Consider the following 13187-nt stretch of genomic DNA (forward strand, 5'->3'; position numbering starts at 1 on the left):
ATCCTTGATCTTGAGTGATGTTAGATTTGATTATAGTACTGTCCTTTTTAACTCTCATTTCCTGAAAGGTTGCTATTTCATATAAGGTCAAAAGCAAAAAAATAAAAATGAGAGAGCCTGTCATTTCCCAAGAATCCATTGGAACCGACATACAGTTAGCTCTGTGTTTATTAGGAATGTGGTACTTAACAGCCCTGTGTGGGTATCTAAAGGGTCAGGCAGTCTACCCTGATTCACAAACAAATAAGAGGCTTTCTCTAAGAGTGTTTGGAAGTCAAACCTATAAGCTGTGAGTGCAGAAGTCACAAATATTAATACAAGGTCCAGTAGAGTTTCCTTCTCTGATCCTATTTGACATCATATTCCTGGAGAATTAAAAAAATAAAAGACATAGTCAGTTATTCATTATGGGCACAACTTTATTGATTTAACTTTGGCCAAACAAGAAATAACTCAAATACTTTTGGTTATCAGAAACAAGAGTTTGAATAAAAACTCCATTACTTTCTCTAGAAAGTTTTAAATGCTGCTTTGAGCATTTATATAAAGTATGAAGATTTCTGGGTTCCCTTAACTAACTTTGACACATCATAGTGTCAACATTTGTTTTCTGGGATCCTACTGTCAGCTGTAAAATTTTAAAAAATAATAATTCTATAAATGAAAAATCACTTCCGTCAGACCTGCTACAAAATGAAATTGATAGACTCAAAATTTGCCTGTGAGAAGGATGTAACCATATGTCAGTGATAAGAATAGGCATTCCCCTTTCTTCCTCCAAACTCTAACTATAAATAGCAATGTGTGTGTGTGTATGTGTGTGTGTGTGCGTGTGTGTACATGGAGAAAGAAAGGAAATATGAACAGATGTAGGAATATTTACAGAAAGGGAATGTCATTTTTAGTACTCAACTGATATAAATGCGGAAGGGAAGTAATGGATTCAGAATGATGAATCATAGCTCCTGAGAAATGGCTCCCTTCTCCCTCTCTGTTCATAGCTCCTTGGCTTTTGGCCAGATAGGGTGTTTTTTTTTCTCCATGTTTTTATTAAATACATTTTGATTCCTGTGATCAGCCTGGTTTAGGCAGCTTTTAAAAATAAAAGACACTCTAAACACAGAGTTAGATTGAGTTTCATGGAATTTTTTCACTTAGAGCACATATTATAGTACATACTTACGTTTGAAGACACATGGTGCCTGGTGAATTTTCTAGAAGAGAACTAGATAGGGGATGGCTACAGAGCCAGCAGGAGAACACTAGGTCAGCTTGGAACTGAGGGTGCAGACAGAGGAAACTAGCTCCTTGAAGTTACATTAATCTCATAGGCTTTGGAAGAAATCAAAGAGAATGCCCCATAGTAGCCTACAAGGTCCTTTTATTTCCAGTTGGAAAAGTGTTTTGTATTCCATTGAGGCAGTCATTAATAAAGAAAAGCAAAGAGCATGTACAATGAGGGGAAACAAACAGTTTGACATTCAGAAAACATAAAACATAAAACATAAAAGAAAGTATTAGTTGTATTGAGGAAGACAGTTATGAAGTTGTAGAAAAACAGTATGTTTTCTTGCTGACACAGATGCCAATAGTCCATAATTCAACTTTTCTGTGTCTTAATTATTCTTTAGATTCAGCCATGTTAAGTTTAATGTTACAGTTCCTAAATATTAGTTTAGGAAAATGGCCCCATTGTAAGACAGTCATTGTCATCACAGGTTGAGTATTCATACCTCATGTCATAGAATAATTATAGAGAGTTACCTTTCAAATGTATCACAAGTTGAATAATTTGTCTAGTCAATCTGGTCATCTATCATGAGCAAAGTCAAAATTATGTGGCTCCAGGGTATTTGGGAAAACCTGTGAATGCAGAAAGTCAAATCTAGTTTCCTGCTTACCTCACAAACTCAACTAAGTTATATAAAGTCTGAATGCCTAATAGAAACCTTTTATCTTATTTGTTTTAAATATCTTTAGACAGAAAATACTCTCCACTTTCAGTAGAGTGCCTTCCCCATGCCTCTTAAGGTCATGGGCCCTGAAGACAGTTGAGTTTGTATTTCTGAATATGTGAAGTGTAGGTAAATGTGTCAGGTTGTGAGTCAAGATGTTTCTTGACTTCGAATAATCTATTGCTGAAAGACAGCAGTTGGAATTATTTGGGTTTTGTATTGCCTTCCTAAATGTGAAATAACATAATAATAATGAAGAAGAGAAAGAGGCATATTTAATCTTTCAATTTCTACTTGAAAGATGCTAAACTATCCCCATTTTGGAAGGAAATGGAATTCTCGAATGCATAAAAAAATAGCTTATTTGTTGAGACTGTGTTCATTAGTTCCCAAAGTTTGGTCTTTGGACTCTGGCATTTCTTGAGATACCTTTAGGGGATCTGTGAGGTCAAATCTGTTTTAATGATCATGCAATATGTTTTTCTATTTTTTTCACCATGTTGACTGAAGAATGTCTTTGAGGAATCAGTACATTTTAAATTTTATTAATTCTCAACCCTTAAATACATATATATTTTTAATATCCTGCATGTTAAATGGGAAATACACGTGAAGTATGTCTAAACACAGGGAGTTTTTGAGGGTTAAACGCTTCAGCAATCATTGGAGTTTCAAGCTGAATTAGCTACTTTTTTTTTTTTCAAGGAACACCATTTCTACTTTAAGGGACAATCAACAGAAAAACTGTAGCTATGCACAGTAGGCTACTAGTTAGATGTCTTCTCAAAAATGAAAAAAAGTGAGCCAGTCAGATCCAGGAAAAATTGTATTTGCTGCCAAAGATGAAATTCTAGTTTTTAAGTTAAGATTAGAAATTTGGTAAACTTGTGTCCACTATAGGGAGCTTGACAGTTTCTCAACATTAAAAGGCCTTTCTCCTGGAATTGGTGCTGATAGTAACAAATGGGATTTTTTGATACTGCATAATGAAATGTGTCAACATTTGGAAGAGCTGTCTAATTCAGTGTACCGTTCCAAATGACCACTGATTGATGTGACAAAATCATGCATGGGTAAAGGATCAGCTCAAAATGCAAGATAGGCCAATGGATTTTTATATAACAGCACAAAATGTTTCTTGACATGGAGTCAGCTTCTGTATTGCAACTGACTTTCAAGAAACTACTTATTGAAATTACTTATTGGAGTGTTAATGGATGAAATCTACAATTATCTGAAAAGGCTATCATAAGATGCCTTTTTTTGTCCAACTACATATCTGTTCAGGTCAGATTATTTTCATGTAATTCAATCAAATCAACATACCAGAACAAAATTGGATGTATAAAATAACACAACAGTATAGTTATTTTCTATGAAACCACTCATTAAAAAAAATTTGCAAAAATGTAAAGTACTATCATTCTTCTTGCTAGTAGTTTTGCTTTGGAAAATATAGTTTTAAGTATCATTTTTTGATAGGTTATGGCAAAATATTTAATAAATAAATAAATATTTGTAGAAACCTCTCAGTTTTTGATTTTTAATGTGGCGAATATTTATAGCTATAACCTACACAAACAAAAGGCCTTTGGGGCCCTCAGTAACTTTTGAGTACAAATGGTTCCTGAGACCATTTTGAGAGTGACTGTCATTTTCTGAATGATTGTAGGTCAGTTTTCCCCAACTCAGAAAACAGGTTAAGGTAAAGTAGGCCAAATTTCCTATTAAAAAAGTTAGGAAGGGTGGAAGGAAGGGAAGAGAAGGGGAGTGGAGGGGAAGGGAAGGAAGCCTAAGCAAAGGCAGCATATTGCCTTGAGGTGTTTCTACACTTTAATGCAATCTGTGTATGTCAGATACAGTATCTCTGTAATGACTGTTTTTTCTGTTTACATACTATCGTCTTGCTCTCTGAGGAGGATTATCTGTGCTGACACCAGGGCCACAGTGAGATCAGGTCAGAGAATCAGGCTAACATTTCTCCACTAACAGGTGAAAACTAAACTGGTTTTTAGTCTAAACAAATCATGACTGCTTGTAATTAATTTAGAAAAAAAATGGTTGCATAATTCTGTGCATTCACTTCTTTGTGCATCATGTTAATGAGGTCTGCTTTTGTATTTTTTATATAAAGTCTGACATTAGGAAAAAATTAACTTTTGCTGATTTTATTTAAAGCTACCAAATATGTTTTCTAGAATCTACCCTTGCATCTTCCTACCACTTCGATCTTAAAATATATTATGCATCCATAAAAATATATGAAATATGTGCACAGCTTAAAGACTAAAACTGAAATGACCATTTGTGTACCTATCACCATATTAATGAAATAGAATGTTACACACTAGTATTCCAGTGCCATTTCCTGTGATAAAATCATGTTCATTAATTCACTGGAAAAAATTGTTATGTTTTATTAGCTGAATAACTCCATTCATCTGAATAGTCAGTGTCCTTATAGGGAGAACAAAAGTGATTTTTATGAGTAATTACCAATTCCATCATACTTCCATTAAAATCAGTGTAGTCAACAAAAGACATGACCTGAAATTTCAAGTTCACCCTCCCAGGCTTTTCATCTATACTATTATGGAACCTGGAGGGAAAACTTTAATTTTCCCTTAAATTATCTGTCTGGTGTTTTAGTCATTGACTTTTATAATTTCTTTGCTTCTTGTATAATTCCAATCCACTTTGCAACACTTGAATTTAAAATAACTCTTTACTCTAAAAATAACATATGTCCTTATAAAAGCCTGTAGAAAATACAGAAAATTCCTAAGATGAATATAAAAACCACCCATAATTCTGTCACACAAAGATAATCTCGGCAATGATATCTCCAGCCTCTCTATTTTAAAACATAAATACACATTCTTGCTGCTCCTTTAGAAAACCCCCCACATTTTAAAGGGAAAAAAAAGGCAGCGATTTATTGCTGCATAACAAACCATTCCAAAATGTAGTGACTTTAAACAGCAGTTTATTATCTCTTACAATTCTGTGGTTTATCTTGGCAGTTCCTCTGCTGGTTTCACGTGAGCTTACTTACTGTGCACATTTGGCTGAGGTGCAGAGGGCAAGATGGCCTCGCTCATGTCTGTCAGTTAGCTGGTGCTGGTTTTTGGTAGGGGGACTCAGTTGTCCCCCATGTGCCTTCTGCAACTGGCTAGGCTAACATGGCATTCTTAGGTAGAGCCATGGCAGGAATCGTAAGGCCTCTTGAGGCATTGGTTCCAGAATGCATACAGTATACCCCCACTCAATCCACTGGTCAAAGTAAGACACAGAGTCAGGCCATATTTAAATCATAGGGAACTAGACCCACCAATCTGGATTTGAGGAACTCAAACAATTTGTGATCATTTTTAATCTATCATAACATCATAAAACATATGAACTATTACCTATTAAAGAAAATGTCTATAAGCTTTTTTGGGAACTTGTATTATTATATTATTATTAGAATATTTGAATTTAGTAGATTACATTTGAATTTATTAGATTATATACTTACATAATATTAATACTGTATACTTATATAAATATATATTAATTTTATACTTAGATACATTTAATATATATTAAACTTTATATTATTATGTAAGTATATAATTAATATTAGAATATTATAATTTGTTAGATTATATACTTACAGAGAAATACCTTTGGAGAAATGAAACTTAATTTATCTGTCAATAGCTGACATTTTTATACATATCATCAGATCACAAATCCCAATGCCTAGAAAGACACAAAGACAATAAAAATAACAAATGGGCCAGATTAAAATTGAAGTAATCTTGGAGTATGCTCTGTCTAAAAATGTAATAGCAGAAAGATGGTTCTTTTGTGGCAATATGAGTCCACATGTTGGAGTTTCATATACCTGAACAACTGATATTTTAAAGGTAAAGACAAAATCTCAGCAAGTTATTTTGTTTCTCAATAAATTGATTCTAAGGTTTATATTGAAAGACAAGACACCCAGAATAGTCAGAACAATACTGAAGAAGAATGTCAGAGGATGCGCAGTGCCTGACATCAAGACTCATTATAAAGCTGTGACAGTCAAGATAGTGTTATATTGGCAAAATAATAGGCAAATAGATCAACAGAACAAAATAGAACTCCCTAAAATAGACCCGTACAGATATAGTCAACTGATCCTTGACAAAGGAGCAAAATCAAGTCAATGACGAGAGGAGTAGAGTTGTTTGGACAAATGCTGCTCTAACAATTGGACGTGGATATGAAAAAAAAAAATCTAGACAGAGACCTAAACTTTTGCAAAAAATAACTCAAAATGGATCATAGACTTAAAAGTAAAACATAAAACTGTACAAATTTCCAGAAGACAACATAAGAGAAAATCCAAGCATGAGACCTAAGAGTCTGACAATGAATTTTTAGGAACAACACCTATAAAACAATCTATGGAAGGAAAAATTGATAACTGGGCTTTGTGAAAATTATTTCTTCTCTTCAAAAGACAATGTTAAGAGAATGAAAAACAAGTCACAAACTGTGAAAATATTTGCAAAACACACATCTGATAAGGACTGTATCCAAAATATACAACAAGCATAACATTTGAAGCTCAACAGTAAAAAAATAAATAAACCAGTGAAAAAAAAATAGGCAAAATACCTGAACAGACACATCACCAAAGAAGATATACAGATGAAAATCAAGCATTTGAAATACATTCAACATCATATGTCATCAGGGAATTGGAAGTTAAAATACCTATTAAATGACACTTGATACCTATTAAAATGGCTAAAATCCAAAATGAGCATGCCAAATGTTTATGAGGATGAGGAACAATAACTCCCATTTTTTGCTGGTGGGAATGCAAAATTGGAGAGCCACATTGGAAACAGTGTGAGAGTTTCTCACAAAAGATCAACATACTTTTACTGTATTTTTTTTACTACAAATCTAGCAATTGCCATTCAAAATATTAACCTAATTGAGTTGAAAATTATATCCAAAGAAAATCTGCACATGGACATCTATAGATTTGCTCATATTACCAAAAACTGGAAGCAATAAAGATATACTTCAGTAAGTGAATGGATAAACAAACTGATTCATCCATACAATGGAATATCATCCAGCAATAAGAGTAACTGAACTATCAAACACAAAACGACGTGGAGGAACACTAAGTGCATATTAGTAAGTGAAAGAGATCGATCTGAAAAGTCAACATACTGTCTAATTCCAACTATATGATATTCTGGAAAAGATACAATTCTAGTAAAAAGAAAAGTGATTATCTGGGGTTTGATATAGGGGTGGTAGGGGAGGGATGAATAGGAAAAGCTAATGGGATTTTTAAGGTGGTGAAACTATTCTATATGATACTGTAATGTTGAATACATGACATTATGCATTTGTCAAAATTCATAGAACTGTACAACACAAAGAGTGAACGTTAATGTACACTATGGACTTAAGTCAACAGTAATATATCAGTGTCAGTTCATTGACTGCAACAAATGTATCATCCTAATGTAAGAGTTAAAGATAAGGGAAACTGAGTTTTTTAGGAGATGAGGAACTGATATATGGGAATTCTCTGTACTATTTGTTCAATTTTTTAAAATTAAAACTTAAAAATAAAAATAACACCAGACATAATCATTTGTGTCACATGATTTTGCTTTTTTGATAAAAGAAAGTATAATAGTGTGAGCTGAAATAATAGTTTCGCTGAAATATTGGCTCTTTTATGGGTAAATAAGAATATTGAATATAGGTCCCAGGTAAGTTTTATTTAGCCAGAAGATCAAATTAAGTAGATCTTACTTGATTTATACACACACACACACACACACACACACACACACACACACACACACACACACACATTTTATATATATACACACACACACAGGATATTATAGTATATATACATATAAACACACATACACACATGATATAGTATTATACAATGTATATAACTGCAGCATTTCTGCTGAGGAACAGGTGGTGGAAGTAAAGCATTCAAATGGATTAGACTCCATTATAAAGATGGCTATTTAGAAATGCACATTTCAGGGACTTGTCCATTTAGGAAATTTATTGTTAAGCAATATTACCCATCAAGCCATTTTTCTTTTCTTTGAAAATGGAAATTTCCAACTTTTAAGAAAGTTTTAAGAAAGGAAATGACATATACAACTAGCAGTTTTTTAAAGTTTTGAGACATGTTTTCTACAATATTGGTTTAATAAGGATTAACACATCTGAAAATTCTCTTCAATATTTTTATCGTGAAGAGTATTTGTTTTGGTTGCTGTAACAACCAGAAACAGATGTGAGAAGACTGAAAAAGTGTGAATTTCTCTTTCTCCACACAAACAGTACTTTAGATGACAATTACTATCCCAACTGTTAACTAGAGAACTGGTCTTCTTTAACCTGCGATCAACATGTGTGGAGTTCGGTCAAGCCAAGGGAGATTAACAACAATGTTAAGATGTGTCCCAGACCTCCATCTACGTCACTTCCTGTCTCATCACCCACAGCCTACTTTATGACCCAGTTGGATCTCACATTCTTTGGCAATTCTCCATCCACCCTAATATTTTAGTTTTTAGGATTTCATTGCTTCATTTTTTTTTTTGCTTCAAGATTTTGCTTTGAGTTTGCAAAACAACAAATTACATGCTTATCCCATTTAATGCATTAAGTTGAAAACAGCCTTAGTTACACAAAATCTCAATCATAATATAAGTTAGTCATGGGGATGAAAGTACAGCCTAATGAATATAGGCAATAGTATTGTAACATCTTTCTACATTGACAGTAACCACACTAGTTGGGGTGAGGATTTAATAATGTAGATAATTGTTGAATCACTATGTTGTATACTTGAAACCAAAATAATATTGTATAGCAACTATACTTCAATAAAAAATATTTAAAATAATCTAAATTAAACCTTTATAGAGATATGTGGATTGTAATGGGGACCTGGAAATCAGGGAATATTTTCTTCAATAAATTAACTTTGAGTGATAGAAATATAGTCAATAGGTCGGGTCAGAGAATATTACCATGTCGGGGAGGATTTCCTTCAAGCCACGCATCCATAGACTCCTGCTGTGTCCCAGGCATAAGGACATTAACTCTCAGAGCTTTCTCTTGACAGTAGTGAACCCTGTGCTTAGAATTTTATGATTTTTTTAAAAAGTTAGTTCACTGATATAATCTTAGCAACTTTGGATCACATGAGTTCTAAGGTAAATGAAGTGAGTGTTTAGGTTGAATAGACACTGTTTCAGTTATCTGCTAGTAAAAATGAATAATGTTGTATATGTAGTACTAGAAAATGCAGTGGGAGAAATGGAAGCATGTCAGAGCTCTTCATTTACCCAGCATCTTAGCTCCAGGAACCAGCACACTAGTTGCAGTGTCATTAAACATTAAAAAAAGCAGAAGGCTTAAAACATCCAAAGTTATTGTTATGAAAAACAAACTTTAATGTGACTTCCATCTTAAACACAACAAATATTATATCAGTATGTTCTATGTTCTACTCCTTAATACTTGCATGGTATATAACACAATTCTAAAATGTTTGTTTATCTTATATCCCAAACCACAGAAATGATAAAGCTGAAAGAAGCAAAATAGATATTAGTGGCAGGGAAACAGAACATAGCGTTCTTTTTTGGGTGATAACTTTTAGAAAACTTAATGATAATATTGTCCTGTTCTCTAACGATCAACCAACAAGGCCTTCAGCCTACATGAGTGACTGAAGAAAAGGTTTTGTCCTTTTTCTTTTACCATGATGTCATCCATAGCTAAGAATATTCCAGTATCATAATCCTAGAAACTAAGGATGGAAAAACTCCCTTAGGAGTTTATTTCATTTATTAGTATCTTAGCATTTTTCTTTTCTTTTTCTCCTTCACTGAGTCTTGTTAGGAAAAAAAGAAAAAACAGGTTCAAACTATATCATTTACCTTGGCAATGTTTTTCCTAAAAGATGCAGCCTTGTATTTTCTTTCTACAGATCCAGGACTCCATAGGCAACTTTATTTTCTGCAAAGACCATCCAATGTTGTAGCCACTGAAGGGAAAGATGCCATCCTGGAATGTTGTGTTTCTGGCTATCCTCCCCCAAGCTTTACCTGGTTACGTGGAGAGGAGGTCATCCAACTCAGGTATTATATATCTAAGAGTTTTATGAATGTGTTGTACTGTTTATCTTTCTCTAATTTGAAACAGGTGCCTAGAAATACTGGGATCTTTTATAATAATTGAATATTTTTCCACATTCCTTGACATTATATAGTATATGAAAAATGTTTACCCACAGGGATAAAGGGGTGGGGAACAGAGTCAAAGTCATGAGATCAATCCAGAAGGGAAATGTAGAAAGCCAGGGGTGCTGTTGTGATGTTCCTGCTTAAGGAGTCTTCAGCAAAGATACACTTTGGAAGATTTCATCCTAAGGAAGTGATATAGAAAACTAAGTATTTCTTAAGAAACTAAAATTTCCTGAATTTAAATATGTAGAATGTCATTATATGGTCTGTGCAATTTTTTTTCTAGCTCCAATTATCTCTCTCACCATCCCAGATATAACAAATATCTAAGATAGATAGGAGGAGAACTTGGCTGGCTTTGAATTACTGGACATTAATATTAAGACATAGTTAGAAAGTAAACTCTAAATAGAATGGAACACTTAGTCTGAAACGTTTTGATTAAATGGATTTCAATAAGAAATTAATTTCATTGATTTTGAGGTCTGGCATGCTCCTTTTTAACAAATTCATTTTCTGTGGCAAGGTAGATTCATAGACAATAATTTAATCTTCAGGTTTCATCTACTTCAAATATTTATTTATGTAACAACAAAACATGGTATAGTATCACAATACTTCTGACGATATTAAAGCATGCAAGAAATTGGGCTGCAGCTTCAACATGTTAAGATGTGTTTTCTGAGTATAACCAGGTCTTGGTGCAGTATGAAGTGTGGTTTTCTACAAAGATTATTAAATTGGATGTCAGAACACAGAACATTGATGTTTATTGTGAGAAATCACTCCCCTGGACCTGTGGTCCTCAAATCCAAAATGAGAGAATTGGACCTGATTATCTATACATTTATTTTCAGTACTAACATATTAGTTCTAAGTTTAATCTACTTCATTTCTTTGATCTCTGCACACAGCCTTCCCATGGGAGGCTTGAATTAATTTTTGTTCAATAAATGTGATGCTCTCAAGGCCCCATGAAAGAATTTCTTAACTATTTTATAATTTGATCTTTTGTGGAGTTCATTAAACATCTGAGTATCTTGCCTGGTATACATGTATATTAAACCAGTCTCTAATTTTACATGCCTTATGGCTTACAGGTCCAAGAAGTATTCTTTATTGGGTGGAAGCAACTTGCTTATCTCCAATGTGACAGATGATGATAGTGGAACTTACATCTGTGTTGTCACATATAAAAATGAGAATATCAGTGCCTCTGCAGAGCTCACAGTCTTGGGTAAGTTAATGGCTTGAGATGAGTTTGCATTGTCCTGTTCAAAATATAGTAACGTGACACTTTAAATATTTATAACTGACCTACTTCCTATGTTTATTAGTGTGAAATTGCAAAGTCCCAATATTCCACACGTCTTGACTCTTTGATAAATTGCACAGGGGTTAAATGGAGTGTTTGAATACTTGCTCATTGACTGAAATTCAAATACATCACTCTTTAGTCTAATTATTCCACTGATTTTTCTGAAACCCACTAACAGTTACTATTTAACAAATATGTATTAAATATCAAAGGAGAGGTTTCAAAATATCTTATGTGGGGAAAATAAATGAACAAAAAAATGAGAGAAATGGTATAAAAAATATGCACTTGAGCAGAAAAGTCAGATATCACTTGCAATGACAAGGTCCCTGGCATTAAATTCAGATGTATTGGTAAGATTGTTTTATTAATAAGGAAATATTGTAGATGTTATGTTGAAAGTAAATCATTAAAATCAAATATATTTAAGGAAATCTTGCATAGCAGTAATCTAATTTCAACAAATTTAAGGGTATATATTATTCAGAAAGGCAGGGTACCCACTTATTTTTGTAAATTATATGGTTGGTACTTAAACATATCATCTCCAGATTTCTCTTAGCCAGTTTTATTTGAAACATGTAGCTCAAAGAAAGTGCCTTAACATTTGAATTTCAGTAGCATTTTCCTGTACCAAAAACAAAAAAAAAAGTCATTCACCAGTCCTTGGGTATTTTCCCTCTGGAGTAAATCTTTTTACCTTTTAAAGAGTCCAAGAAAAAAATCACAGGCTCTTTAAAAGTTATTCAGTAGAAATGAAAAGGTATAGTGGCTGATTATATCTGCTAACCTATATCATATTATTATTATGCTATCCATTTTGGTTTTGGGCTTTAAAGTTTATTCAGAAAATGCTTTAATCTGCTGACAAGGTAATAACGTGTAAGATGGGTGAATCACTGGGTTGTTTGTTCTTTGATTAAACCATAAATATTAAACTAAGAACAGGCAAAGGGCTTTAATTCTTTGGTTATAGAGGTTACATTATTCTAACTAAAATATCAGCTGTCTTTAAAATAGCAACAATTTAATTCACTCTTTCTTTATATGGAAGTTTATTGGTGAAACAAAGAACTTTTACATAAAATATCACAGTAACAAAGAATGTCTACCATAGATATTCATCTTGTAATGTGTATTCCTGATCATAAGGTAAATGCAGTTATGGAATGAGCTAGAATTTATAGTGATTATAGATAAATTGAAAATATAATGGATCAAATTCATATCAAGTTCATAGTATTTAGACATATAATACTTCATTGATATCTAAGCAAAATGTATATAAATTCTGATTTGTGAGGATAAACTAAATAAGAAATATACACCTGACATACATATATGCCCATATATTGACATTCATGGCAGCTTCCTCTGTATGTTCCTATACACATGTGTATATTCTCCAGTTCTTTATTATTGAACATTATCTTGTTTCCAAGTTTTATTTATTTGTTTTTTAAACACACACTAAGCTGATTGTTCGTATATATCTTCGGCATCTATTGGCTTATATCCTAAGGAAGAATATTGCAGAAATGTTTATACTTTCAACAGCAGTACAAGAATTTGCCCCTCATCAAGAGTACATTCCTCTCTACCCACCAATATTTCCCCATC

General features: G+C 33.0%; 1 protein-coding gene across 1 annotated transcript in view; it reads left to right on the forward strand.

Annotated features, from left to right (window-relative positions):
• The window catches only part of DCC (DCC netrin 1 receptor), a 1116938-nt gene that overhangs the window by 495400 nt on the left and 608351 nt on the right, over nt 1-13187 (forward strand). Inside the window, exons 4-5 of the mRNA XM_037016530.2 lie at nt 9994-10144; nt 11350-11486. Of these exons, the coding sequence (XP_036872425.2) occupies nt 9994-10144; nt 11350-11486 (288 nt within the window). The remainder of the gene's footprint in view (nt 1-9993; nt 10145-11349; nt 11487-13187) is intronic.

The sequence above is a fragment of the Manis javanica genome, chromosome 9 (genome assembly GCF_040802235.1).
Source record: "Manis javanica isolate MJ-LG chromosome 9, MJ_LKY, whole genome shotgun sequence".
NCBI lineage: Eukaryota > Metazoa > Chordata > Mammalia > Pholidota > Manidae > Manis > Manis javanica.